We start from the raw sequence: 26,041 nt of genomic DNA, 5'->3' as shown, positions 1-26,041 counted from the left end.
TTGACCCTCAACCATACTTCCTTTCCCTATAAGCTTTTGGTCTTGGTCTATGGTCCTCTGACGTTACCTTGCAGGCTTCTGTCCTTGACCCATAGGTCTCTGATCCTGACCTGAGAATTGTGCCCGTAGTTTAAAAGTCTCTGACTGTGGCCTATAACATTCTGGACCTCACTGAACAACTCTTAGCACTAATATAATAATATAATTCCTAAATCATTGCATACATGCCCCACTACCACAAAACTCTGATCATCGTTCTATGTGCCACCCCACCTCCCCAAACACTGGTCTAATCCTTTAATCATTCTCTCCCTGCTTCCAAGTCAGACATATTAATAAACATTGACCAAATATACTGTGAGCACCAGCTGTGGGCCAGGCACTGAGCAGGGAACAACATAATTAAATGAGACAAGGTCTTTGTCCTCTAGGAGCTCATAGACATGTAAGCAAATACAGTGAATCACAGAATAAGTTCAACAACAGAAAGAGGGGCCATGGAGTAAAGAGAGTGATCAATTCTACCTTTGAGCTTAAGGGGAGGCTCCCTGGAAGATGTGATGTCTGAATAGCATTTTGGAGGATGAATAGCTTACAAGTGAACAAGCAGAGGGCATTACAAGAAAAGATAAAAGTACATACAAAGGTATAGAGGTCTGAAACCAAGGAACACGTTGAGGAGTAATAAGTAGTTGAGCATTGCTAAGGTATCACATAGTAGGTGGATCATAACAGGAGATGAGACCAGGAAAATGGGCAAAAGCCACAATGGGAAAGGCCTCAAATACCACTACTCTATCCAGAGGGTGCCGCAAGAGGGATTTTAAGCAGAGAAAGGGTGCATTTAGACTTGCACTTTAGAAAGGTTAATTACTCTAGCTGTATTATGGAGGATGGATTTCGGGAGTGATGAGGGAAGGGGAAGCTGGGGGTGGTGGGTTATTTAGAGGCAATAATCCCTGTACGAGGTCAGGAGGACCTGAATCTAGTCAGCAGGAGTCAGGAGAGAAAGAAAAATAGATTAAAGTGATTTTTTAGGGGTAAAGTTACTAGACATTGGAGATCCTGGCTTTCCCATGTGGTCAACTTCTTTCCCAGAAAGCAAGACCCAGAGAACAAGACTCTTGCCAGAGTCTGGTAAAAGAAGGGGAGTCCATAATGAAGAGATCAGTCATGACAGGGCAGGAGTCATTTTATCATCCTCTTCTTCTCAGACTGGGGCACACAAAGCATCAGATCACTGAGCTCACAGCCGCCTTCACGCGGTTTGACCGCGATGGGAATCGCATCCTGGATGGGAAAGAGCAGGAACAAATGCGACAGGACCTGGAGGAGGAGAGGGTGAGTGGGCTGGTAGGGAGGCAGTGTAAGGAAAATTGCACAACCTCCCCTTTCCCCCCTGGCCCAAACTGAAAATCCTCCCATAGATGAGCAGGAAGGAACTCTCCTGAGTAGTGATTCTCAAACTGCTACACATTAGAATACCCTGGGGAGCCTTTCAAAATCCTCATACTCAGGCCACACACCCTAGACCAATTAAATAGGAATCTCTGGTGATGGGGTCCAGATATCAGTACTTTTTAAAACCCCCCAGGTGATTCCAGTGCATAGCCAAGATTAAGAACCATGGCTCCAAAACACAGTCTTGGGGGAAAAGGACCAATTGCCCAAGAATCCCTGACAATTCCCTCTGAGGACTTGCCGTCTCTTTGGGATTTTCAAACTCTGATCCTCAGCTGCTCCTACTATGCCTGCTTCATCCCTAGATGAAAAGGGAAAGTGCCAAGAATTCCAGTACTGTTCCTCCCTCTTCCACACGGAGTTGGCCTCTAGTGAACACTTCATTAATCAAGGCTTCAAAGGCTGGATTTCTTTGGGAGGCAACTCCCTCTCCAGAGGTTGATCCAGTATCACCACCCTGACCTTATTGTCTTGAGTCTGGGAGGGAAGGGGAATAGCAAGTACCAGATCCTAAGGCTTGGTCCTGAGAGCCCATTAGAGCAGGTGATAGAACAGGAACCGATGGCTTCCAGAGTAATCTTCTCCCCACTAACCTATGACTTCCTGATTAGGTGGCCCTCAAGGCTGAGATTGAGAACCTGGGCCGGTCCATTGTGAGCAGCCCATCAGGAGAGTTGGGCCCGGAGGCTACCAGACCAGAAGGCTGGGTTTCAGGAGACGAATTCTACATGTACGTGCAGCCAGAGGCAGAGGGCTGGCTGTGTTCCTATCCTGAGCTTCCTTCCACAACTTTCTAATTCCCTGTCCTAGCCCAGGGAGAACCTCTGCTCCCCGTTCAATTCTCCCTACAAGGCTGAGCCTTTCCTTACTTGTTCCCATCCAGACACACAACATTCTGTTACCCTGCCTCTGTAGGCACCCGGGCCCCAGACACGTATTTCTCCTCCCTTGGTCTCTCTCAAATCCTGTACAGGCTCACAAGGAGAGTTCTGCAACTGGAGACTGTCCTGGAAGGAGTCGTGTCCCAGGTTGATGCTGTGGGCTCAAAGCTGAAGATGCTGGAGAGGAAGGGGCAGCTGGCTCCCTCCCCAAGCATGGTGAGTGGTCCTTCACCTGGGTCCTCTTAGCTCCCCATAGCTGAACTCTACCATTCTTTCCACTCAGTGGGTGGAGGGAGAGAACATTCTTGAAAGAACTATGTTTTTAGGCTCCTGGGGAAACCTCTTCACTGTGGTCAGTGTATTAGTAGAAGTGGGGGAAGGAAAGGCCTGGAAGTTGGTTTCCCTGGCCTAAGGGCTGCTTTAGCCTCTAGGAGATGGTCTATCTTTATCCATTTGGGCTGCTATAACAAACTGTCAGAGACTGGGTGACTTATAAACAACAGAAATTTATTTCTCGCAGTTTGGGAGGATGGGAAGTCTAAGATGAAGGCAAATCTGATATCTGGTGAGGGCCCACCTCCTGGTTCACAGACAGCTGTCTTCTCACGGTGTCCTCACATGGTGGAAGGGGCAAAGGAACTCTCTTTCATGAGGGCATTTATCCCATTCATGAGGGCTCCACACTCATGACCTTATTACCCATCAAAGGTCCCACCTCCTAACACCATCACATTGGGAGTTAGGATTTCAACATATAAATTTGGGGGGGACACAAATATTCAGTGTATAGCAGTCTGGCTTCTCTAGAATTATATTCAGGGAAAGGGAAAGTGGGATACAACTCCTTTAAATGACCTATCCCTTTTTCTTCCAACAGGAGGAACAAGCCATTTGGGAACACCTGCAGCCAGTCCCAGCTGTGACTTCAGTTCTCTGGGGAGTTCAGGGTGGACAGGAGAGTGTGGGGGAGGGGTCCTAAAGCATCAGACAGCAGGCTCCTCTCTCTTTGCCTCCTCTCCACATGCCCTCCACTTTTAGAGCAGCAGGCCCCATCATGGCTGCTGCCGAGTCCCACCCTGCCTCTAGCCTTTTGAGCCAATGTTTCCATGTGTAGCTAGGCATCATGCTTAGGCTCGTGACTCAGTGTTTCTGTGTGTAGCCACATAGCCCTGTGAAATAACATTGCCTGTGCTTCTTACTCCCCGTCCACTTAGCTCTACTGTGGTCATAAAAAATGTCAATAACAAATAGGATAAAGGAAGGGAGGGTAATGACTCTCCAGTGGCTATCATGGATAGCCACGATGTGTGAAAAAGGTAGAAGCCAAGAGAATAGGCAATGTCTAGATGTCTTCATACTTGCCAGTTAATCTTATCCTTATCCTTTGTGTATCTAAAGATATGCTGCTAGCACCCATGGGTTTCTCATCTTGCCTCATAGAATTTTCCTGTAAAAGAGAAGGGGAAGTCTTAGAGGAGAGGTGACTCTCAAATGGTGAGATTCTAGTGTTGCAGAGGAGTTACAGTGACACCCTCCCAGAGCAAAGTCTAAGAAGAAAGACTCTTTTGGAGGAGTCTGCCTCCTGGCATTCCACTGAACACTGGGAACTGAGGGTGCTATAAACCAGGAGATGAAAATGGAGACCAAAGTAAATCAGGCAAGGAAATGACCTTACAATCCAGAGATCTTTGGACTAATATGTGGTGGGCTCTGACTCTATTCTTCCACAGGACAATGTGGGTTTCCCTGGTGACTATCAATAAAACTCCTTAGGAAAACCAAGACTTTGTATTTGCTTCTGGGATTATAGAGGAAAGAAGAGAGGCTGGAATTGTGAGCCATCTATGTGCTTGGGTTGAGGTAGATTCATACACTTTAGGTGGTATAGAGTGGGGGCAGTGACAGTGTGAAGGAGCTGGACTGCCCCAGAAGTCCTGAAATAAGAACTTCTGGCATGTAGGAATGGGTTTGAAATGGTCAGCACCACGATTGTACCATAAGGAAGAATGGAGACAAGTGACTCAGGGAGACCCAGTCCTCAGAGTAGGCGGAGTCGGGTTAGAGGGCTGGGTGTGTGTGTGTGTGTGTGTGTGTGTGTGTGTGTGTGTGTGTGTGTACACATGTAAGGGTGTGGGGTGTGTGTGAGAGGGTTCAGATGGAGGAAAACCAGGGATAAGACAAGAAACTCCTACACCAAGATTTTGAGTGTCCAGGATCCTGCATCCTGAGTCCTACTGTATATCTCCTCTCCCTTCTCCTGTGACCTTTACTCCTTCTTCATTTTTCACTTTCCATTGCTCCCCAGTCACTTTTTCTCATCCATTCCCTTCACCCACTCACGTTCTCCCATCCCATTAAGTACTCTACACACCTAGGAGACTTGTGAAACAGCTCTGTGCAATTAAGATAACCAAAGTGTGGCCTCAGCCCTAAAAAAGTTACATTTAAACTTCCTTCCAGAAAGGCTGTATCAACTGAAGAGAAGTAGGTGCAGGCCTGCAGCTTAAGAAATAGGCACCAATGAATTGGTGTTAATTCAGGACACTGGGAGGGAGAGTATTTAGGATCAGGGATCAATGCCTGAAGGTTTCCCAAAGCCTGTATGAGACAACCTGCAAAAGCATGGATTCCCTGAGCAATCTTTTGGTAACTAACACCAACCAGCGTGCAGCGTGTCTGGGGAAGAGGCAACCTATTTCTAGTGACTTAGGTGGTTTTCGATGGGTCGTGGGTCGTACAAGACGAGTGACGCCTCCAGGGTGTGGCTGCAGGGAGGAGGGCGTCCTAAGTCCCAGATGTCGCGACTCAGCAGCGGATCGATTCACGTTAGCCTATTTCATTTTCCATTTTGGCTTTGTGCTTACACTTTTTGTAAGTCATCTGCGGCAAGACAGGCGAGAGGCGCAGGACTGCAGGGCGGCGCACGCGGGAGGGCGCGCCCGGTGCGCATGCGCAGAAGCCCCAGAGCCGGAAGCGGCGCAGGGACCGGCATGGCGGCGGCTGCAGAGGGTGTCCCGGCCACCCGACGTGAGGAGCCCTCTCGAGGTACCCGGAGTGGATGGGGATGAAGTGCCCGGCGGGGGACCTGGGGCTCCGGGTAGGGACCCGGGATGGCGGGGCCGAGTGTATGGTTGGCTCAGCTGGCAGGAGCGGGCAGGTCGGAGGGATGCACCTGTCTATGTGAGCGCGAGTGTCCTGTCAGAAAGACTGAGGTGGTTTGGCCCGAGGATCGGGTATGAGGGAGGGGCGGTGCAAGAGAGAAGAATTGTGTCAGGTGGGCAAGGACAGAGAAATTATGGCAGATGGAGACTAGAGCCGACATGATCGAATGAGGACAGGTGGGGGGATCAGCTGGATAAGGATCGGGTGTAGGGCAGGACGCTTACTTATTCTCCCTTGGCCCAGACGATGCCGCGGTGGAGACAGCTGAGGAAGCAAAGGAGCCCGCCGAGGCAGACATCACTGAGCTCTGCCGGGACATGTTCTCCAAAATGGCCACTTACCTGACTGGGGAGCTGACGGGTAAGGCGGGGTCTGGGTGGATTCGGGTAGTGCTCTGCACCAGTCGCGGGAACTGTGGTTTGGCCCCGGGAGACCTGGGAGGTGCTTTAGCAGCATCAATCTGCGGCTCCCGACCCGACCCCACTTGCCCTGAGACAGGCCTTTTGGAAGTTTGGGGAGGTCGTGAATGCGAGGGGAAAAGGTCTATTCCTTTCACGAAGAGTTCATGAAACGCTTTCAGAAACATTAAGAATACAGTAATTAATGCAACTCTGCAAGCCTTTGTAGTGTAGACTAACGATGAGAAGGCAGAAAAAAAAAATTGGTATCTGGTAACATTAATGAAGAAGTGCTTCCTTGGGGGAGGTGTATTTTGAGCAGGCTCCTGAAGGGAATGATTGGTGGAAAAGCGGGAAATGATACCGTAGTGAGTGAGGTGGTATAAGCAAGCAGTTTACTTGGCTAAAGCAGAAGATGTGTTTACGGGGGTAAAGAGAAATGAAACTGGGAAATCGGGAGTGACCTGCAGATTTAGGGACCTATTAGGTTGGTCTGAGGATTTGGTGACCCACCCTTTGGGACACGATTGTGTTGTGTTGTGTGTTTCTAGGTGGACACATAACCTATGGTGGAGGAAGGTCAGGAAGCGAGTCTGGTCTAAAGTAGCCTCTCATAAGCATTTGTTCTATTCTTTCACTTCCCCAGGAATTGCTGTGAGCTAAATTTGTGAACCAGAATCTATGAGAAAATGCTTGATGCATTAACAGGAGGGGTTGTCAGTCTTTAATTATCAGCCTGATTATTTGTTTGTTTGTTTTTGAGAAGAGAAACCAAGTAACAAAATCTAGATTTCTGGCTTCTCTTTAAAAATTCCAAAGATTTGGCAATACTAGTCCCCCATTCTTGTGGGGCTATAGTTTGCTAGAGCTGAGCAGCTGCCTCCTTTAAAAGGAGTAATGCTGTTCAGTTTGTCCCCACCACTTCCTCTTTTCTCCTCTTTACTGAGACCTACTGTATCACCGTTCTCATACTGTTGTTTTAATTAGTAGTGGTACAGAAATGGTTTAACTGGTAAAGTAAATGATAGGTTAAGAGTATCACATATTCTAAGAAGTGGGAGGAAGCATATTTCTTTGTGGAAGTGAATAATTTTCTTATGTGTTTAACATGCAAACACATGGCTTGCTTTATTCATTTATATTATCTTTCTGGCTTCCAGGTATTTGAGTGTGTGACCCTTGGAAGATTAATTTGATAGCAGTGAGAGTACAGATATGGGGGAGAAAAACTAGAGACAGGATGACCAGTAGTTCAGATAAAAAGTAATGATGGTCTGAGGCAGAGTGATGGTGAAAGGAATGGAAAGGAAAGCATGGGTGCAAGAACTTTACAGAAGTAGACTTTATAGGACTTTTTGAAGTGAGTATTGAGGGATGGGAGCTGCCTAAGACGTGTCTGAGGTTTTAAGCCTAGGTGGTGCCATCAACCAGCATAGGGAAACTAGAAAGAGGAATCATATTTGGTGTGAAAATAATGTTTTCAGTTTTAGCTTGGCTGTTTGTAGATATTACTAGGACACTCAAGTGACTTATACATGTGAGTCCAGAGCTCAGAGACTGATCAGAGCAGGAGAAACAGATTTGGGAGTCACGTGCATAGCAGTGTGATTGGAGGCTGTGCAGGATGAGATCGCCAAGGAAGAGCTTAGAGGTAGGTAAGAGGGCCTAGACTGAAATCTCGGGGAATGCCTGTATGGGGCAATTAATTTGTTTTTAATAACAGTATTTAAAGTATCTAGGTTTCCAAATGATTTATTTGTTATAAAATTAATTTTAAGCAGATCTTTATTTCCCTATGATTGTCATTCTTACTTGCAGTAATTTTTTTTGTTTAAATTCAAGATATTTAATATCGTACATATTTGTGGGGTACAGTATGTTGTTAAAATAAATGCATGTACTGCACAATGATTCGCTTAGGGTAGATAGCATAGTTTTGTACCTGTTAGTCCACCACTCCCCCTGCCCCCTGTCCCCATGAACAAATGCTTTTTTGAATTTGAGGGGAAGCTAGCATAACCCTGGGAATGCTCATGGGAATATGCCACCTATGTAAACATCAGTTATGTGTCACAGCTGAGAAAAAGCTGAGAACTGATAGTTAAGGGGGTTGCATGAGAAAGGATCTGATATAGAAACCTAGGAAGAGCAGTAAGAAAGAGATTAGAAAATATGTAGTACAATGCTATATCAGCCAAGAGAAATGAGCATTTCATAAAGAGAGGGAGATCAGTAGTGTCCGAGACAATGGAGAGGTTTAGGAGGATAAGAAACTGAGAAAATGCCATGGATTTGGTGGTTAGGAGGGCACTGATGACCTTGGAGCATGTAAGTTCTCTGGATGGTGGGGGCAGAGGCCAGACTGCAAGAGTTTATGAAAGTGAATGGTGAGGAAGAGGAAGTAGTGAGTGTTAGCTACTATTTAAAATTGCTTGGCGGTGAAGCTCCTTTGCTTTACTGAGCCAATGATATAGGTGTAGCAGAATAGAGGGAGTAGTTTTGAGCTGGAGGAAACCTGAATATATTTCTAGATAGAGAAGAAGGTGCCAGAATGGAGGGAGAGTTTGGAAATGCAAGTGAAACATCATTGAAGAGGGGCCTTGAAGAGGTAGAAGGATTTGGGACCAAGAATACAAGAGGAGGAGCTGTCTTGGCAAAAATAGGAATACTTTTCTGCCTCTTGCGAAAGATATTAAGGTATTAAGGAAGAAGTTTAGAAGTAAGTTAGAGAGGTTGAAACAGCTTATGTTAGTGGGCTTGGCTTTCAGGAATATTGGAGTAGTGGCCGTTTGCTCTGGGTGGGAATGAAGAGAATAGAGGATATGAGAAGCAGACAGGTGGTTTGGAAAAGTCACTGCACAAAATGCAATGTAGGATCAACACAGTAATAAATGAGTTAATAAAAAGTGGTGAGGTCCTAGTTGATAGGATATAGATATATTATGATGCATTTCCCCAAATTACATGTATTCATGCTGTGGAAGTACCAAGACTATTTCACCTCCCTTTTCTTAGGACATAAGTTTATTATTTCCTTTTCTAACCGTGGTCCTGAACCTTCTGATCTTGTTTGGTTTAAATAGTTTTTTGATTGTGGCCTGAGTTTCTACTTAGACATTCAGAGTACACAGGCTGAGTATAAATATCATACATAAGTGGCCTGCTCCTTTGACATTCCCTAGGTACTGCCCTGAACTACAATTTGGAAAAAGTTCACATTTTAATGATCTAAAACAATTTTTAAAGGTATCACATTTTCTGTTTACTTTAAAGCCACCAGTGAAGACTATAAGCTCCTGGAAAATATGAATAAACTAACCAGCTTGAAGTATCTTGAAATGAAAGATATTGCTATAAACATTAGCAGAAACTTAAAGGACTTAAACCAGAAGTGTAAGTAATATTTTTTATAATTAAACATGTTTGTATTTAATGTTCTTTTGTGCTTAGGACCATGGAGAAGGGAAGGGAACATGACATCCTTGTCTTCTGGGGATTCATTTTCTAAAAATGAATTACAAAGTTAAGGTGAATTTCTTCCATTCTGAGAATTAGCATGCTTTGGTGGTATGGTTATTTCTACTTCCAAATCTTTATTTTATCAGTTTATTTCTGGAAAGGAAGTGGGGAGAGGAGGGGTGGCCAAATTCTAGGGAATTGATTTAACATTGAAATCCATAAAGGACTACTCTATACGGAAAACTGGAAAGTCTATAAATGGAAAAAGCTAATTCACAGTGGTGAAATATATTTTTTTCATTGACTTATATTTGTATTCCTTGTCTTTAAGGGCACTCTTTCTTGGTATTTGAATACTCAAAAAACAGAATCAGTAATGGAATAATTGTTGAGGACCAGGAGATTAAAAAGAAAGGAAAATTAGATGAGAGAGACTTACTTTGTCTAGGTCACAGTCGTACCTGATCAGCTAGCTACTGTCTTCTAAAGCCTCTGCCCTACTAGTGATCAGAATCATGTCTCCCCACCTATTCTGTCTTAGGCACATCTGGGGAGACACTAGTATTCTCACTTTTCCGCTTTTTCTATACTTCTTGTTGATGCCATATGAAAAAATGCAGTTTGTTTTTGTTTTTAAAGATGCTGAACTACAGCCTTATCTGGATCAGATCAGTGTAATTGAGGAGCAGGTAGCAGCTCTTGAGCAGGCAGCCTACAAGTTGGATGCATATTCAAAAAAACTGGGTAACCATTTTTATTTTTGTTTTGACTTAATAAAGAGTACCCCTGGCCAGTATGTCACTAACTAGCATAATAGTTAACATTTATGCTGTAGCTACAATGATCTGTTAATCTTCACAAAAACCTACTGAGTAATTTATTATTATTATAGACTAAAACAACATTTCCTGAGTACTTAACTGTTCTTAGTGCTTTACATGTATTATGTTTTTTATCTTCCCAGTAATCTATACGTGATTTTTATTCCCATTCTTTAGAGGAGGAAAATGTGGTTTAAGGGGTTAAGGAACTTGCTTAAGGACTACAATACCAGTACATGTAAGAGCAATTCTGTTCGATTAAAAGCTGAGCTCTTAGTTGTGATCTAGCAGGCCAGATCATCTTTGATAATGTAGATATGTATGTCTTAAAAAGCAGAATAGTCAATCAAGAATTTTCTTGAAGGGTTACTTTTCCTTTAAGAAAGATACTAATATTTTTAGTGTTGATGGTTTGCTAACTGGCTCTGGCTCTTATATCCATGGTTAAAAATAATGAATTTGCTTTTTTCCTAGATAACACTTACAGATTATTTTGTTTTTATCATTGACAATTGTTGACTACTTCAACAGAGTGGTTTGTAGCAGGCTGAGATTTGACATGGATGGTGATCAACAATCAGTTTCATTGTCTACAGTTACATTTATTAAATGGTTACTGTGAACCTTACCATGCAGAAGGCATTTTACCAGGTGTTTTTGAGGTTTTAAAAGAAAAAGGGAATCTGTCACAGTAAGAGCTTGTGTGATGGACTTTTAAATCTCTGTATCTTTCTTTCTTTCTTTTTTTTTTTTTGTGGCTGTCTGGTGCAGGGATCGAACTCCAGGTGTTATCAGCACTGTGCTGTAACCAACTGAGTTAACTGGCCAGCCCTTCTCTGTATCTTTCAAAATTGCTCTTCTGGAGTGAGGTGTAAGGATAAGAATGTAAAAGAGGAAATATACATTTATACTTCCTGAGAGTTCCGGTCTGGTAACTGAGGGTACCTGGGACAGTGCCTGGAGAGGCAGTTTCCTGTGCTTAGTAAGGCTCCTGATGGGTCATGTGCTAGTAGGTCTGCTTAATCCTGGTGGAGCCGTCTAAGCAGGTGCTATTGACAGGGTTAGAACTTAGTGAACTTATGTCGGATTCCCAATTCTTGATGAGTGTGTTTGACTCCTTATTTCAAGTTGTGCAGATCGAAGATCTGAGTATTTGGGCAGATGATGAGATTGAAGCTAATAGATTTTTAAAAAATGTTATAGGCATTTTTGTTTGTTTGTTTGTTTGTTTGTTTTGAAAAGCAAAGAGCAGTTTTATTTAGCAAAGTGAGAGTATACTCTGGAGAGGATGGAGCAGGCTTGAGCAAGAGAGAGTGACTCAAGAGCCATAATAGGCATTTTTGAATTTGCCTGGAAATGCTAACTAAAAAGTGTCTTTGTAAGAGCCAGTTTAAAAGTATGTAACTCTTCCACCCGCTCTCCTCCTGCAGAAGCCAAGTACAAGAAGCTGGAGAAACGATGAAAAACTTATTTCTATGGGACAAAGTCTTTTTTAATGTGGAAGAATGTTTTATAAGACCTGAATCCTGAGGCTGATGAATTGTCAAAACTCCTTGCAAGGACACTATGATGGTCATCCCAGGAACATCCCAACATTGGAGTAAACTGGAGGACTGTGGCTATCTGAATCTCCTTTGAGGCAGTATTCCTCAGAAACTTACACTTATAACTCCTTACCTTTTACTTGAATGCTTCATTATCCATTCAGGACAGAAACTCAAAGTTCAGGATAAACCTGGGCTTGCCAGTAGAATCAAATGAGAGGACTTATTTTCTCTGGAAGTGGTTGATTACTACATTATTTTCTTAAATGGCTGGTTTTTGAGTTACTGTGTAAATGGTTGTTTTTTTCTATTAATGATTCTAAATTTAAAAAGTAAAACAAAACAAATTTGTTTTTTGCCATTATTACCTTGTGAATGTCAGTAATTTACTTCTCCATAATATTGCAATAACAGAAAATCTTAAAATAATTTCAGTCTGAGTCTTCAGACTGAGCAGAAATAGTGAAAGGAGTGTTTTTACAGCTTGGTGTCTAGGACGGGCCCCTCTTGTCTCTTTTATAAGTGAGTCAAATGTTGGGGGTGGAATGGGATCTTGGCATGTGCTCCCTTTTGGAAATGTGATAAAGACAAAGACAAGATGTGTATGTGTGCTGGGTGGGGAGGTAGGGGCTGCCACTCATAAAATAAAGCGTTTTATAAACTATCTTCCTACTTGTATCTGGAATCAGGGGGGTTCCTGGGGACCTTCTTTTCATGCTAAAGACATCAATTTCATTTCCTGTTACTCATACACTGTGTTCAGCTATCTTCAGCTATCTTAAATTCCCAGATGAGTTTTCTTTTCATAAGCTTTGTATTTTAGAAGAGATTTAGATGTACAGGCAAGTTGCAAAGATAATATAGAATTCCATGGGTAAGTTTTCATACCTTCCTGTAGTTTCCTCTTCCTGGAATTATTACTTGTCCGTGTTTAGCAAACTTATACTCTTCTTCAAGATTCTGTCTTTAGTGCCACTCCTGGGCAGTGCTGTGTTACCCAAAAAGTAGAAAAAAAAAATGCATGCTCAATGTGGCAGCAAAGCAGGGGCATCCATATATATTTATGAGGCAAAAAGCACTACAGAAGTTGGGGAGAAAAGAGAACTTTGTGGTTCTTCCTTTACTTATTTTATGTTTTAGTTAATTTTTTTTTTAAAGATGACTGGTAAAGATGATGTTAACCCTTGACTTGGTTTTGTCAGCACAATGCTCTCCAAAGTGAGCTAACCAGCCATCCCTATATAGAGATCTGAACATGTGGCCTTGGTGTTTTCAGCACCACCCTCTCCCAAGTGAGCCATGGGCCGGCTCTTGTTTTAGTTAAGTTTCAATAACTTGGGTGCCCTTGATGAATCTTCTCTGCCCCTCAATTGTCAGGAACTCTCCCCTTTGTTTCCATTTCCTCATACACCGTGTCTCCTACCAACTTGCCTGAATTCTTCAAAGAAGTCAATGTCATGAAAAACAAACCAAAAAGGGAGGTGGCCTTTTGTAGATTAAAAGAGACTAGAAATAGAACCAAATGCAATTATGAAACTTGACTGGATCCTGGATGAAAACGAACTGCAGGTGTAAAATCAGTTTGAGGAGACAAATGGAGAATTTGAAATGTAGATGTATATTAGGTGTTATTGAGTTATTGCTAATTTTCTTAGGTGCTTTAATGGTATGGTTATGTAGGATGATGTTCCTTATTTTGGGGACATGCATGCTGAGGTATTACTGAGGTCTGCATTTTGCTTTCAAATGATTCAGTGAAAATTAAAGTGCTAGGGCACCTTGAGAGAAAGCGTGCAAGCAAATCTGGCAACATGATGACACTGTATCTAGGTCATGGCTATTAACTTTTTGATAGGTTAAAAACTTACAAAAAGCGTGGTTGGAGGGGGGTCTGTCTTGCCCACTAGACTAGGTTAGATTATGGCCAAATATTGTTCAGGGAACTTTCTAGCAGCTCGCTAACTTCAGTTGCTCCTAAATAAATCATAACTGGAGTCCTTTCGGTCATTTCTTCTTCCTTCTTGGCTTCTCCCTGAGGCGAAACCACCTGCGTGAGGTTTATGACCCTCGGCGCTCTCCGTAGATAACTGACTCCCCATTGGCTGGGGTACGCTGACGTATTATTGTAGTGCGCTCGCATTTATTTCGAGGAGCGCTGGTTCGGTTTCTCAGTTTTAGGTGGTCGCGCTAACCCAGGCTATTGGGCCCGATGGCTCAGAAACCGCTGCGCCTGTGAGTGACCCTGAATTGGAAACCTCTGTGTGTGTAGAGACTGGCGGGGGTCTTTCTCATGAGAGGAAGGGAGAAGGAAAAGCCGGGGGGTGGGAGGGAGGCTGCTGGGGAGCTCGGTCATCTTTTAGCCTAGCTTGGGCTGGGCTTTCTTCCGGGGCGTTTTGGCTTCCGAGGGGGGACTCTCGGTGACAGTCGTTGAGAGAAGCGGAAGGTTCCAGAGTCAGGCTTCCTCCATTTTAGGCCGTCCTGGCCTCTGACACAACATTTCCCCATCATTTCTTCTCTGACGCCATTTATTTGTTAAACAAATACTTCTAGACATCGAGCCCACCGATGGGCCCTGGGCAGTGGTGGATAGGATAGGATAGATAGATAGATGATAGATAGATAGATAGTAGGTAGATAGATAGATAGATAGATAGAGCGGGCCCCTACCCTGGCTTACTTTTTTGAGGAAGGAGGAGCCGCGGGATAGTGAATAGAGAACTTCATTCGTTCATTCATCAAGTATTTATTGAACAACTGAGGTATGCCAGGACCTGTGCTAGGCCTTACACAGATGAAGTTCCTGCCTTAATGGAGCTTATTGTCTAGGGGGACAGTTATTAATCAAATAATCTAGATTAATGTATTATGATAGTGGCATACGTCAGGAAGAAAAGGTTCACGGTTCCGGGAGAGTGTATAATAGGGTTATTTGGCTTCATGGGAGGAATCAGGGAAGGCTTCCCCAAGAAAATGAGGGTTGAGCCCTGGTAAATATGTTTGTCTTTAATCTCAAAATAGTCATTGAAATGTTTATATGAATGCCTTGGTGTGATCAAATTTTTGTTTGGCTACAATGTGGAGAACAAATCAGAGCCAAAGTAGAGAATAGCTAGGATTAGGTAGAATGATAGTAGAGGAGAAGTTTAGGGATCAAGGTTTATTAAGGAGGTGAAATCAATAGGGCTTGGTGATGGTTTGTTTGTGAGTGAGAAGGAGCTCGCACTGTTACACCATAGATTTTTATCTTTTTTCAAAGAGATAGGGAACACTGGAAAAAGGGCCCAGATGAGGAGATATGACTTTTGAGGCACCTTGTGATGTACTAATTGGGCAATGGATCTCCCAGAAACAATTATAATTCCATGTCACAACTGCTGTGATAGAAGTGCAGGATCCTGTGGGAGCACCAGGAATTGATAACTGATAGGGACAGGAAGTCTTTCTAGAAGAGGTGGTGCTCGGAAGATAAATAAAAATGCTTAATAGGTTATGACAGAGCTTGCTCTGAAATGCTATATGGGTTTCTGAGGTTTTGAGAAGGGAGTAACTTTCTGAGCTGGCCAGGAAGGCTTCAGAGATGTGCTAGGCCTTGAAGGATGGGAAAAAGTTAGACTCGGAGTAGGACGGGACTGTTAGGAGAGGTAACAGTCTCAGGGAATGGCAGAGGGAGAGGATGATCAAGTTGACAGTAGGGAAGGTTTCAGTTAGGGAAACTAGGAGAAAGCACTGGAAAGACAGGTCAGGACCTGTGAAGGCTACGGTTCTATGGGCAGTGGGGAACCTCTTAATGTTTTTGAGGAAAGAACATTAAAATGATGATTTTATGTAGGATGGATAGGAAGAAGAAAGGGCTTTAGGGGAAACATAAGTGTATTCTTTACTTTGTATCCAGTACCAGATTCATCATATTTCTCTCTGATTCTGCCTCTGCCATGTCTCAGTTGCTTGCAGTTATCCCCCATTCCCACTTCTTCCTCATCCTACTTCCCATCTGCTTTCCCATCCTACTTCCTCACTGTAGTTGTGTTCAAATTCTAAATTTGTCATCTGTTTCTTTCCTCCCCATCTCCATTAGTCATTGTCCTTCTTGCTGAAATTTTTGCTTATAATCACTTATTCCTCCAAAACATCTTTCACCATTTCTAAAACGATCTTTTTAAAGCAGGTAATGTCATGTCACTATCCTGATTGAAAATATTCAGTAATGTGGACAGTAGTCCACTTGATCTTAGCCAAATGGCTGAGAAGTGATGATGTGGACAATAAGAGCACACCAGAAAGACATAACTGAAAAGACAATAAGAACTCTAATATTTCAAAGTGAGTTAAAAGACATTAAGAAAATGATATGAAAAGTGGAAAACTATGTAAGTCAGAATTTGAAAATCTCAGAAATGAGATGATAGAACAAGTCACTTCACAACTTAGGGCCAGTCTACCTTACCGATCTCAGTTCTTGCCATTTTCTACGTCCTGCTCCATAAGACTTTATATATATATATATATATATATAGGGCCAGTCTACCTTACCGATCTCAGTTCTTGCCATTTTCTACGTCCTGCTCCATAAGACTTTATATATATATATATATATATATATATATATATTTTTTTTTTTTTAAAAGATGACCGGTAAGGGGATCTTAACCCTTGACTTGGTGTTGTGAGCACCACGCTCAGCCAGTGAGCAAACCGGCCATCCGTATATGGGATCCGAACCCGGGGCCTTGGTGTTATCAGCACCGTACTCTCCCGAGTGAGCCACGGGCCGGCCCCATAAGACTTTATACTTATCTTCTATTATAGCCTGTTAAGTATAAATTTATAATGATTGAATTATCTTTCCTTTCCTGATTGTAAACTCTTTGAGGCTTGAACTGAGTCTTCCTCCTCTTTGTATTCCTAAGGTGTTCTTAGCATAGTATTTGGCATATTGCACTTAGCATTTGTAGGTGTCCAGTACATATTATTGAATGAATGATTAAAGCCCTGTACTAAAATAGAGTCAGTAGATATAAAAAGGAGAGAATGAATATAAAAGATGTTTGGAAAAAGGGATTGGTAGGACTTGGTAACTGGGGGGCATTTTTGACTCTTTATGACCAAGTTGGTGATACACCCATCTGTAAAACTTAAGAATGAAAAGAAGCTGGCTCAATTGTGAAGGAAATGATAAGCTAAATTTTAGATTTGGCGAGTTAAATGGTCAGTAATAGTTTACATGCACTGAACCTCACAAGGTAACTGCAGAGAAACCAAGTCACACATCTATCTACTCCAGAAGACTAGCATATACCAAACCTGGAAGTCCAATTTGTGTTTCCTGAATTGCCATAATCTTTATCGCTTGTTTGCAGTTTGGCTTGTGGAGATGTTGAAGGAAAGTTTGATGTTTTATTCAATAGAGTTCGAGCAATTCAGAAGAAAAGTGGAAACTTTGATGTAAGACATTTCTTTTTACTGAATTTAGTTTTACCATTGTAGCTAAACATACTAAAATTAAGTTTGAACTCCTTTATTAATTTCTTGATTGAGCACACACTCTTCATTTTTGTTAGACTGAATTCCTTTTGTGTGCATAGGATCTCGGTACCTGCAGTTGTTTGGGGGAGGGAGACCTATTTACTGTAGACTTTTTATACCTTTGAATTTGAATCTTACTACTTTATTATTGTACAGAAAACCAAAAACAGACCAGCAAAACCTCCCTAGGTACTTCTGACCCCTGGGTTTGGGAAACACAAATCTATTTCCTGAGTGTATGGCATGGACCAAATCAGATACCATATGTTCAAATGCTTCACAAACTAGAGAACCCTATATAAATGTTATGTATTGTTGCCAGCTAGACTGTAAACTTCTAGAATACAGAAGAGCATTCTAGGTGTAGGGATATTTTGTTCGTTGGGTTAAAAGTTGAGTAAAGATAACAGGAAATGTGTTTTTAATGCCCTGAATCTTCCAGGTATCTAATATTTTAGGTTTTGTATTTCATAGAGGGATTCTTTAAAGGTCTATTTCCCCATCACTATATACTCCAAGGAAGGAGAAGGATGGTGGAAAGAATTATGGAGTGGCAGAGTGGGACTAGGATTAGTTGAGAAGCACTTGAATTCTGACTTCTTTCGCAAGTTCAGTTCCCTGACTCTATTCTCCATCCCCAACTTGAATTTGACAGCCAGTGTGCCAAAATTTAATAATTCATAGAATCATAGAATTGCTGGTTTTTTTTGGTCTTTTTCATGACCGGCACTCAGCCAGTGAGTGCACCGGCCATTCCTATATAGGATCTGAACCCGCGGCGCCGCACTCCCAGTGCAGCACTCTCCCGAGTGCGCCACGGGCTCGGCCCGATAGAATTGCTGTTAAAGAATTGTGTGTTGAAATTCTGGAAATTGGTTAAGAATAATGGTTTGATACTATTAAGTAGGATAATTAGCTACTGTTACTATCAATTATGTACTGTCTTATATTTAAAAACCTCATATATCTGTTTAAAAAACTCATTTTAGCTGCTGTTGTGTGTAGGAAATTTCTTTGGTTCCACCCCAGTTGCTGATTGGGAGGAGTATAAGACTGGCATCAAGAAAGGTATAAAAATTATTTTATTTAACATATGATTTCTTACAAAGTTTCAAGTTCTTGCTGGATTGCTTTTCACATGTTAGTTATTAAAGAATTTCCCATTTGAGCTCTGCATTGAGCTGGAAAGAATGCTTGTGTATAATCTACATGTTCACATTTTGATTTTGGTTCAATTTAATTTCAGAAAAATAATTCTCTTCTAGGTTGCCAGGAGCTGAATAAATACAACCATATGTGTCCTTTCTTTAGTCCAGTTCTAGTATTTTTTATTAAGCTCTTTAGGGTCTGTGTTTGCTTCATTATACATTGACTATTCTCTTTAAGATGTCACTTCATCGGCTTAGTGACACCATTTAATAGTTAAACCACAAAGTTGGGTGTAGGATATCCTTAGTGGTGAGCATGTTCCACATTTAAGATTGCTGTGAGGGGAATGCACAGACTCTTTAGTTTTGCTTTAAGTATTTTTTCCTATGGGAAAGTATTTCTCAAGTTCCAAAGCAAATCTGGTAACGATATGGTGTCATGTCTATTTCCCTCACTAGCTCCTATTCAAACATATGTGCTTGGTGCCAATAACCAGGAAACAGTAAAACATTTCCGAGATGCTGATGGGTGTGAATTAGCTGAAAATATTACTTATCTAGGTAAGTTGATATTTTTTGTGTTTGTTATGCACATAATAAAGTGTTCTCAGGAATTAGTCTCCTAGGAAATTTTTGGCTGGATTCTTCTCCCATTACTGCCTGAGAGAATGGGGGTTGGAAGTTTTTAGTGCTGATCCTTGGGATTTTTACTCCCTTTGTCTTTTTCCAATTCAAGGTTCTTTTTCTTCAATTCCAGGTTAAAGTTGTTCCTTCCACACCTCTCTGTATTGCTTTCAGTGGTTTTTCAATAGCCATTTTTAAAAGGACTGTCAAATTTTGCTTTTGTTTCCCCCCACTTGTCAGTCTTCTGCCTCTTGGATCATTCAACTCATTTTTTTCCTCAATGGCTCCGCTGCTTTTCATATTTCCTCTTTGTTGGTCTCATTTCTCTAGAAAGCATCTGCATTTCTTTTGCAGTAAATGCTTTCCCTCTCCATAGTCCATCTTGCCCTTTAGTCTCTATATCTGGCTGTGGCTCTCATGTAATCAGTCTCATCTTGCTCATATGGGTTTCCTTTAAGCAAAAAATTGAGGAAAGGATTTTTATTTGTTGTTTTTAACCACAGTTGTGAGATATACATTTTGAAATCCTTTTGTTGTAGATCTTAACGTGGGCCTGACTATGGCAGTTCTCATCTAAATCAGATTTTAGATTTGTATTAAGAGACTACTGTAGATATTTGGCAGCAATTTTATCATATGGATTTAGTGCCATGAGTGGAAAGAGCAGATGGGGTACTTGGGTTATTTCTGTGAAACAGATTTTTTGAGATCCAGTAGGAGGAGCAAGCAATAAACTTGATAGTAAACATGTGATATTGAGGTTTAAGTGCTGGTAGAACATCTGACATATAGTTGGAAGTGATAGTTCTTTCTAAAGTATCAATGTTAAAGGGTGTAGACTTTGGGGAGTTTATGAATAAAGCTGAGAAGAGGATCAAATTTTTAAAGAAGAAATATAATTAGAAGGGGGCTGGCCAGTTAGTTCACTGGGAAGACCATGGTGCTGGTAACATCAGGGTCATGGGTTTGGATCCCCATACCAGCCAGCTGACAAAAATAAATAAATGAAAGCGAAATATAATTAGAAGAGAAGCAGGTAGATGATTATACCGGGTGTGTGTGTGTGTGTGTGTGTGTGTGTGTGTGTGTGTGAATGTAAATGTATCTTCATCTAGGAGGTAGTCAAAGAGAGGTGAAAGTGCTTAAAAGACTGTTTGGAGAGGTAAAGATATTGTCAAATTCATAGAGTCTGAGTAAAGAGAGCATAGTTTGAGGAGAAGACCATTGGCAATTTTATGGTGATCAGTGACCTTAAAGAGAATGATAGAGGGAAACTAGATTGCAGTGGATAAGGAACTAATTAAGAGATAAAGCACTTCAGAAGTTCAAAATTACAGAGGAGGAATTTTCTTTGTATGTTTGTTCATTTTGGATGGGGATGATTGAGCATGTTCTATTCTTTTCTGAGCAGAAAGACCAATTGAGAAGAAGAGACTCAGTAGATGAAAGGGAGGTGAAAATTGATGGAGCAAGGTCTTGGAGGCAACAGAAAGGAGTGGAGTCAAGGCCATAAGCTGGGAATGACTTTAGAAGACAGGAGAGTCTCTAATTTTTCCCAAACAGTTGCTCTTTCCAAATGTTTTCCTTCACTTGGAAGTTACTGTCTGCCTGAAGAGTACATCTTTCTAGACTGTTGCTTCCTCAGAACTGCTGTTATTTGCCTCTTCCTGTGTCCAGGTGTCTGAGTTTCTCTCAGTCCTTGTAGGGTGCTCCTTTGCTTAATCACTGCTTCTCAACTTTTTTCCATAATATTTGTAAGGCACTTGGCATAAACAGACTGGCTCATGGGCTACAGCAGCCTTCGCATGAGGGTTGCTCATACTTACTAAACAGGAATACTGTTGTTGCATCATCCAACATTGATACCTGGCAGCCAGAAGCAGGCTACAGGAGAGTTTACACTTGTTTAGGGATGTAGAATGGCAGGGACATAGGAGAGTCATGGCATGAGGAGAGAGGGTCATAGCCATATTGATGGCCTTTTGTTCTGCAGTTTTCACTAAAACTTGTCCATTTTTCTTTGAACCCAGGTCGTAAAGGTATCTTCACTGGAAGCTCGGGGCTGCAGATTGTGTACCTCAGTGGGACAGAATCCTTAAATGAGCCAGTCCCAGGTTACAGTTTTAGTCCCAAGGATGTGTCTTCCCTGAAAACAATACTGTGTTCAGCATCCCAGTTTAAGGGTGTTGATATCTTGCTCACATCCCCATGGCCCAAGTATGTGGGGAACTTTGGGAATTCTTCTGTGAGTAGTAATGCTTATTCAGTTGGATTTTCTAAAAGCAAATTGTACTGGCTCAAGTTGGGCTTTTTCCCCACCCTTTGCTCTTTATATTGAGTATTTTAGCTCTTGGTACCTTTCACTAAAAGTCTTTTGTAAAATTTTTCAGGATTCTAAAAGCTATATCAACTGACCAAAGCAAAAGTTGATCTCATAAAAATGTGATTCACAGATGAGATTGCTGAAATATTAATTGTAAATGAATGGTTCTTTGAATTATATTCTCTTCTTCAAGTGCCCTCTTTCAAGCCTCCTCTTAATATGTTTTGAGGTTTCATTAATTTTCAGTGAGAAGATTTACAGCTAGTCACAGTTCTGTAGATGTATTTCCCCCTTTCCTTTCCAGATTATCACTTTCTGTCTATTAAAATATTTTTTAAACTAAATTATGGGATTGAGGCAAGTGATCTAAAGATCAAAAGATAGGAAACAAGGTTATGAAAACTTGTGCTTCTCTAATAGGAATACTTTAATGTTGGGATGCATTGGAACTCACCATTGCGTTTGATTTTAATATTTTTATAAGTAATCTGGAAGAGGATGTACAACAGAAATGACAGCTATCATGGGGAGTGAAATTCTACATTGGTGGAAATAAGCCTAAGGAAGATCTTGAAAAGGTTGTCTGTGAGGGCAGAAAGCATCAGCTGAGCTTCAGTGAAGAGAAATGTGGGAATGTGTTTGGGGACAAATTATCAGTGATGATCCAGAAGAGGGCCCTGTAGAGCACTCCCTGCCAACTTTAGAACGATATGTCTGCAACCAAAAAGGCCAACAAGATACCAGGCATTGTCAGGGAAGATGTTAAAAGGAAAAGGGAAAATGCTGTCTTCCCCTTCCACAAATCCATGGTTATTCTTCTCACAGAATAAGGGGTAGTGCTGGTTGCTGCACAAAGATAAAGTAATGCTAGGGAAGATCCAGAGAAGGGCTACTAAAGTGATGATGGAAGGGAGAAAGACACAGGTGATGCTCTGTAAGGATGAGAAAACGAGGCCCCTTCACTATGGGGGAAGCTAAAAAAGAATTTTGATCAAAGTTTATAAATAACATATTTATGGAGGAGAAAAATATAGTTTACCGGTCTGTAATATACAACAACTAAGCTCAAGGCCAATTCCCTGTCCTTCAGCAGAAACATATAGGAGGCAAGCATAAGACAAAAGGAAGTTCCTGCTTTACTTAGTGGAAAATAAACTGGTAATTTCTTTATTTCCATCTAATATCTTCTCTTAGAATAGAGTTCATAAATAGTGCTATGAATGAGAGATCACATAATTGGTTGTTAATGGAAGCTAGGTATGTTTGGGGAACAGGCTTAACTTTTGATAAATTTTATGTTACTTACAAACTTTGTAACAAGGATGTGGTTGGGCCCTTCCACAAACTGCCACTTCCTCAATTGAAGCAAAATAAAGGATTACATGCTTGTGTGATGAGGTCCTTGGGTATTACATACCAAATATTCTGTGGATCCTAGGGGCCCAGAAGGCTAGGCTTTAATTCTTATTTTCTGCATTGACTATGACTATCTGCATAGTCAGAAATACAGGCAACACTATAAACCAAGCTAGAAGTAGAGTTTGTGGGCTCCAGAGAGAGAGCTTACTTTCCAAAAAGGTTCTAATAATCTATGTTTTGGGTACTAGTGTGGAGGAGTTACCTTACTTTTTAACTTCTGGCTTCTAACAATTGTTCCTATTTCTGCTTTCATAATAGTCCAGTTCCCTTATTTGGTTTTTCTCTGATTACCGTGAGTAAGAAATTCACTGTGCAAATCCTTCTCACATGTAGGGAGAAGTGGATACCAAAAAATGTGGCTCTGCTTTGGTCTCCAGTCTTGCCACAGACTTGAAACCAAGATATCATTTTGCTGCTTTGGAAAAAACCTATTATGAGAGGCTTCCATATCGGTGAGTAGCATTTTATTCTTTTTGGCTTTTTGAAGAATTTGTCTTGGGTCTTCTGTTTAAACTTCTTTTATTCTAGCCATATAACATCTTGGTTCCTTTTGGTTACTCAGGTGCTGAAATGAATGATTCTTAAATCATTCAGCTTTTCTGAGTTTGTTCCCTAATCTGAAATATAAGGGGTTGGACAATAAAGCCCCTTAAAGGTTTGAGGGTCTGAATGTTGATCATTATAGCTCTTTGTAGCACTTTAGGTCCTGTTTTGACCATATCAAACCAGTATTCTTTGTACAGTCTTGAAAATTCAGTTCTCAGTATAATCACTTTGGAATTATTTCAGTTTGTATAACAAGACCTTGTATCAATTTTCTCCTTTTCTTTTTTTCTTTTTTTTAGTTTCAGTTTGGAGGTGGAGTTTTTAAAGGATATATTATAGAAAACATAAAACCAGTGTTTTATAAGTCATAGAGTTAAGTTAACTTTGAATTATCTTTGCTGATAAAGGACATGGATAATCCCTAAAATAACTTTTACCTTTCTTTTTCCTCAAAAATAATATATGTGCTTGTTGCTAGTTCAAAAAATATAAGTGAGGGTCTTGCTGGGCACTGAGCCGCGATGTGCACAGTGCTGGGGCTCCACGAGGCTCACCCTGCAGGAGATCCAAAATCTGAGCCTTTGGCCTTCGCCCCGCCCCTTGGGCTTGCTTGCGGGCTCCCGACTCCTCCCGACTTCTTGCGGCCCTCTCCCGACTCCCTCCGGCTCCGGCTTGGTGGCAGCGGTGGAAATGAGATTTTTTTGAAAAGCCAGCCTCAGTGAAGAAGAACTGCTACTGGTCGAGGGGAGGAGAGGAAGTGCACGGCTGTCTGTAACGTGCTGCCGGCTCCCAGAATGGAGGAGTGAAGTCTTCCGTCCCCACGGTTCCAGCCCCCGCAGCGCGCCCGCTCGAAGCTGAGTCCCTGGACAGCCCCCGAGGGAGCAGAGTGGCCACCTGGTCCAGGCTTGACAGCACCACCTGGTTCAAAGGTACCTATTGGATGGTAGCTGTCTACAATCTCTGGACCTCCACCAGTGGATTAGTTTCTTTCAGGGATATGAAGGAATAGAGCCTGTAGATACCAAGAAGGCCAGGCTCTTCTGGGACCAATTGTGCTAAGAAGAAAAAAATTCAAAGGCCCTCAAGAGCCATTTATAAGGGAAAAAGTTTATTTCTGGCAGCCAGGTCTACGCAGGCCAATCGTGGAGCGCAGCCCCAAGCTGAAGATTTCTGTGGCTTTTATCTCAGCTCAGAGATAAAGCATTGGAGAGGAAGAGGACATCCAATTCATCCTGGCAAGGGAGTCGCTAATAAGGGAGACGCATCCCAAGTTTCCTTAAGATTTTTGCTGGATCCAAGCTGACCAGAGAGGTGGCTCCCTGGAGAGGCCCAAGACCCGAGGCAACCAAACATGCAAGGCACTAGTGGCCAACTGAGTAGTCACTGAGTTAGCCATACCAAATTGGCAACCACAGCAACACCTTAGTCAGTCAATAATGTCAAACCTGTGGACTGTGAAACCCCCTGCCACAATGAATAAACATCAAAGAAAAGATACCAGAAATACGAAAAATCAAGAAAGTACACCACCCAAAGATAACAAATCTCAAACTCTAGATCCTATAGAACAAGAAGCCCTTGTAATGACTGCCAAGGAATTTCGAGTGATAATTCTAAGGAAACTGAATGAGATACAAGAAAACTCAGCTAGACATCATGATGAAAGGAGGAAAAGAATACAGGACCTGAAAGAGGAAATGTACAAGGAAATCAATGCCCTGAAAAAAAACGTAGCAGAACTTGCCAAACTGCAGAAGTTATTCAGCAAAATAAAAACCACAATGGAGAGTTTTAACCAGCAGGCTTGTGGAAGTTGAAGAGAGAACCTCTGAACTTGAAGATGGGCTGTTTGAAATAACACAAGCAGACAAAAAAAAAAAAAAAAGGCATTGCAGAAAATCTGAGAAAGATATCAGACAACCTTAAGCGCTCAAATATCCGAGTCATGGGTATTCCAGAAGGGGAGGAAAAAGGAGATCGCATTGAAAACATATTCAACAAAAGAGTGGCAGAAAACTTCCCAGGTATAGGAAAAATCACAGATCTTCAGATCCATGAAACTCAACGATCTCCAAACATATTCAACCCAAAAAGGCCTTCTCAAAGACATGTTATAGTCAAATTGGCAAAACTCAAAGACAAAGAGAGAATCTTAAAAGCTGCATGAGAGAAGCGTCAAATCACCTATAAGGGAGCCCCAATCAGGCTAACATCAGACTTTTCATCACAAACCCTAAAAGCCAGAAAGGAATGGGATGATATATTCAAAATACTGAAAGACAGAGATTTCCAGCAAAGAATACTCTACCCTGCAAGGCTATCCTTCCGAAATGAAAAGCAAATAGTATATTTCTCAGACAAACAAAAACTGCGGGAGTTCACCACCACATGACCACCCTTACAAGAAATCCTCAAGGGAGTACTGGGTTTGGTTCCTGAAAAATAACTACCACTGCCATAAAAACCCAAGAAAAATCTAAACCCACTAGTATAATAAAAATGGCATTCATGAAGAGAAAACAAACAAACAAAAAGGCTATCTACAACCTAAGGAACCAACAAACACAGAAAACAAACAGTAAATCAGAAAGAAAGGAACAAAAGACACCTAAGACAACCAAACAACAATCAATATAATGCTAGGAATAAATCAACATTTTTCAATAACAACTCTTAATGTAAAAGGCTTAAATTCCCCAATCAAAAGACACAGACTGGCTGACTGGATTAAA

General features: G+C 41.7%; 3 protein-coding genes across 7 annotated transcripts in view; all 3 read left to right on the top strand.

Annotated features, from left to right (window-relative positions):
* Window positions 1–3,964, top strand: part of PKD2L1 (polycystin 2 like 1, transient receptor potential cation channel) — a 31,885-nt gene extending 27,921 nt beyond the window's left edge. The window contains 5 exon segments of the mRNA XM_063101599.1: window positions 1,215–1,341; window positions 2,073–2,191; window positions 2,435–2,558; window positions 3,220–3,301; window positions 3,741–3,964. Of these exon segments, the coding sequence (XP_062957669.1) occupies window positions 1,215–1,341; window positions 2,073–2,191; window positions 2,435–2,558; window positions 3,220–3,301; window positions 3,741–3,964 (676 nt within the window).
* Window positions 3,965–5,310: 1,346 nt separating this feature from the next.
* On the top strand, window positions 5,311–12,390 carry BLOC1S2 (biogenesis of lysosomal organelles complex 1 subunit 2). Of its 2 annotated transcripts, none has more exons than XM_063102976.1 (5): window positions 5,311–5,387; window positions 5,748–5,864; window positions 9,176–9,295; window positions 10,001–10,105; window positions 11,613–12,390. In XM_063102976.1, the coding sequence occupies exons 1-5, from the start codon at window positions 5,333–5,335 to the stop codon at window positions 11,642–11,644; spliced, it is 429 nt and encodes a 142-aa protein (XP_062959046.1). In that variant the 5' UTR covers window positions 5,311–5,332; the 3' UTR covers window positions 11,645–12,390. The 2 variants fall into 2 exon arrangements, with proteins under 2 accessions (XP_062959046.1, XP_062959047.1); XM_063102977.1 differs by having other exon boundaries at window positions 5,371–5,439.
* Window positions 12,391–13,873: 1,483 nt separating this feature from the next.
* The window catches only part of CWF19L1 (CWF19 like cell cycle control factor 1), a 28,678-nt gene continuing 16,510 nt past the window's right edge, over window positions 13,874–26,041 (top strand). For 2 of the 4 annotated variants that reach the window (XM_063102623.1, XM_063102624.1), the window contains exons 1-6: window positions 13,874–13,958; window positions 17,084–17,168; window positions 18,239–18,317; window positions 18,857–18,958; window positions 21,052–21,266; window positions 23,097–23,215. In XM_063102623.1, coding sequence (XP_062958693.1) covers window positions 13,936–13,958; window positions 17,084–17,168; window positions 18,239–18,317; window positions 18,857–18,958; window positions 21,052–21,266; window positions 23,097–23,215 — 623 coding nt within the window. In that variant the 5' untranslated portion in view covers window positions 13,874–13,935. Of the gene's footprint in view, window positions 13,959–17,083; window positions 17,169–18,238; window positions 18,318–18,856; window positions 18,959–21,051; window positions 21,267–22,483; window positions 22,503–23,096; window positions 23,216–26,041 lie in introns of those variants that run through there. The other 2 variants (XM_063102625.1, XM_063102628.1) reach the window with 2 other exon arrangements.

This window comes from Cynocephalus volans, chromosome 7 (assembly GCF_027409185.1).
Source record: "Cynocephalus volans isolate mCynVol1 chromosome 7, mCynVol1.pri, whole genome shotgun sequence".
In the NCBI taxonomy this organism is placed as follows: Eukaryota; Metazoa; Chordata; class Mammalia; order Dermoptera; family Cynocephalidae; genus Cynocephalus; species Cynocephalus volans.
The sequence above is the reverse complement of the archived record's forward strand: the minus strand, read 5'-3'. Positions and strand labels throughout refer to the sequence as shown.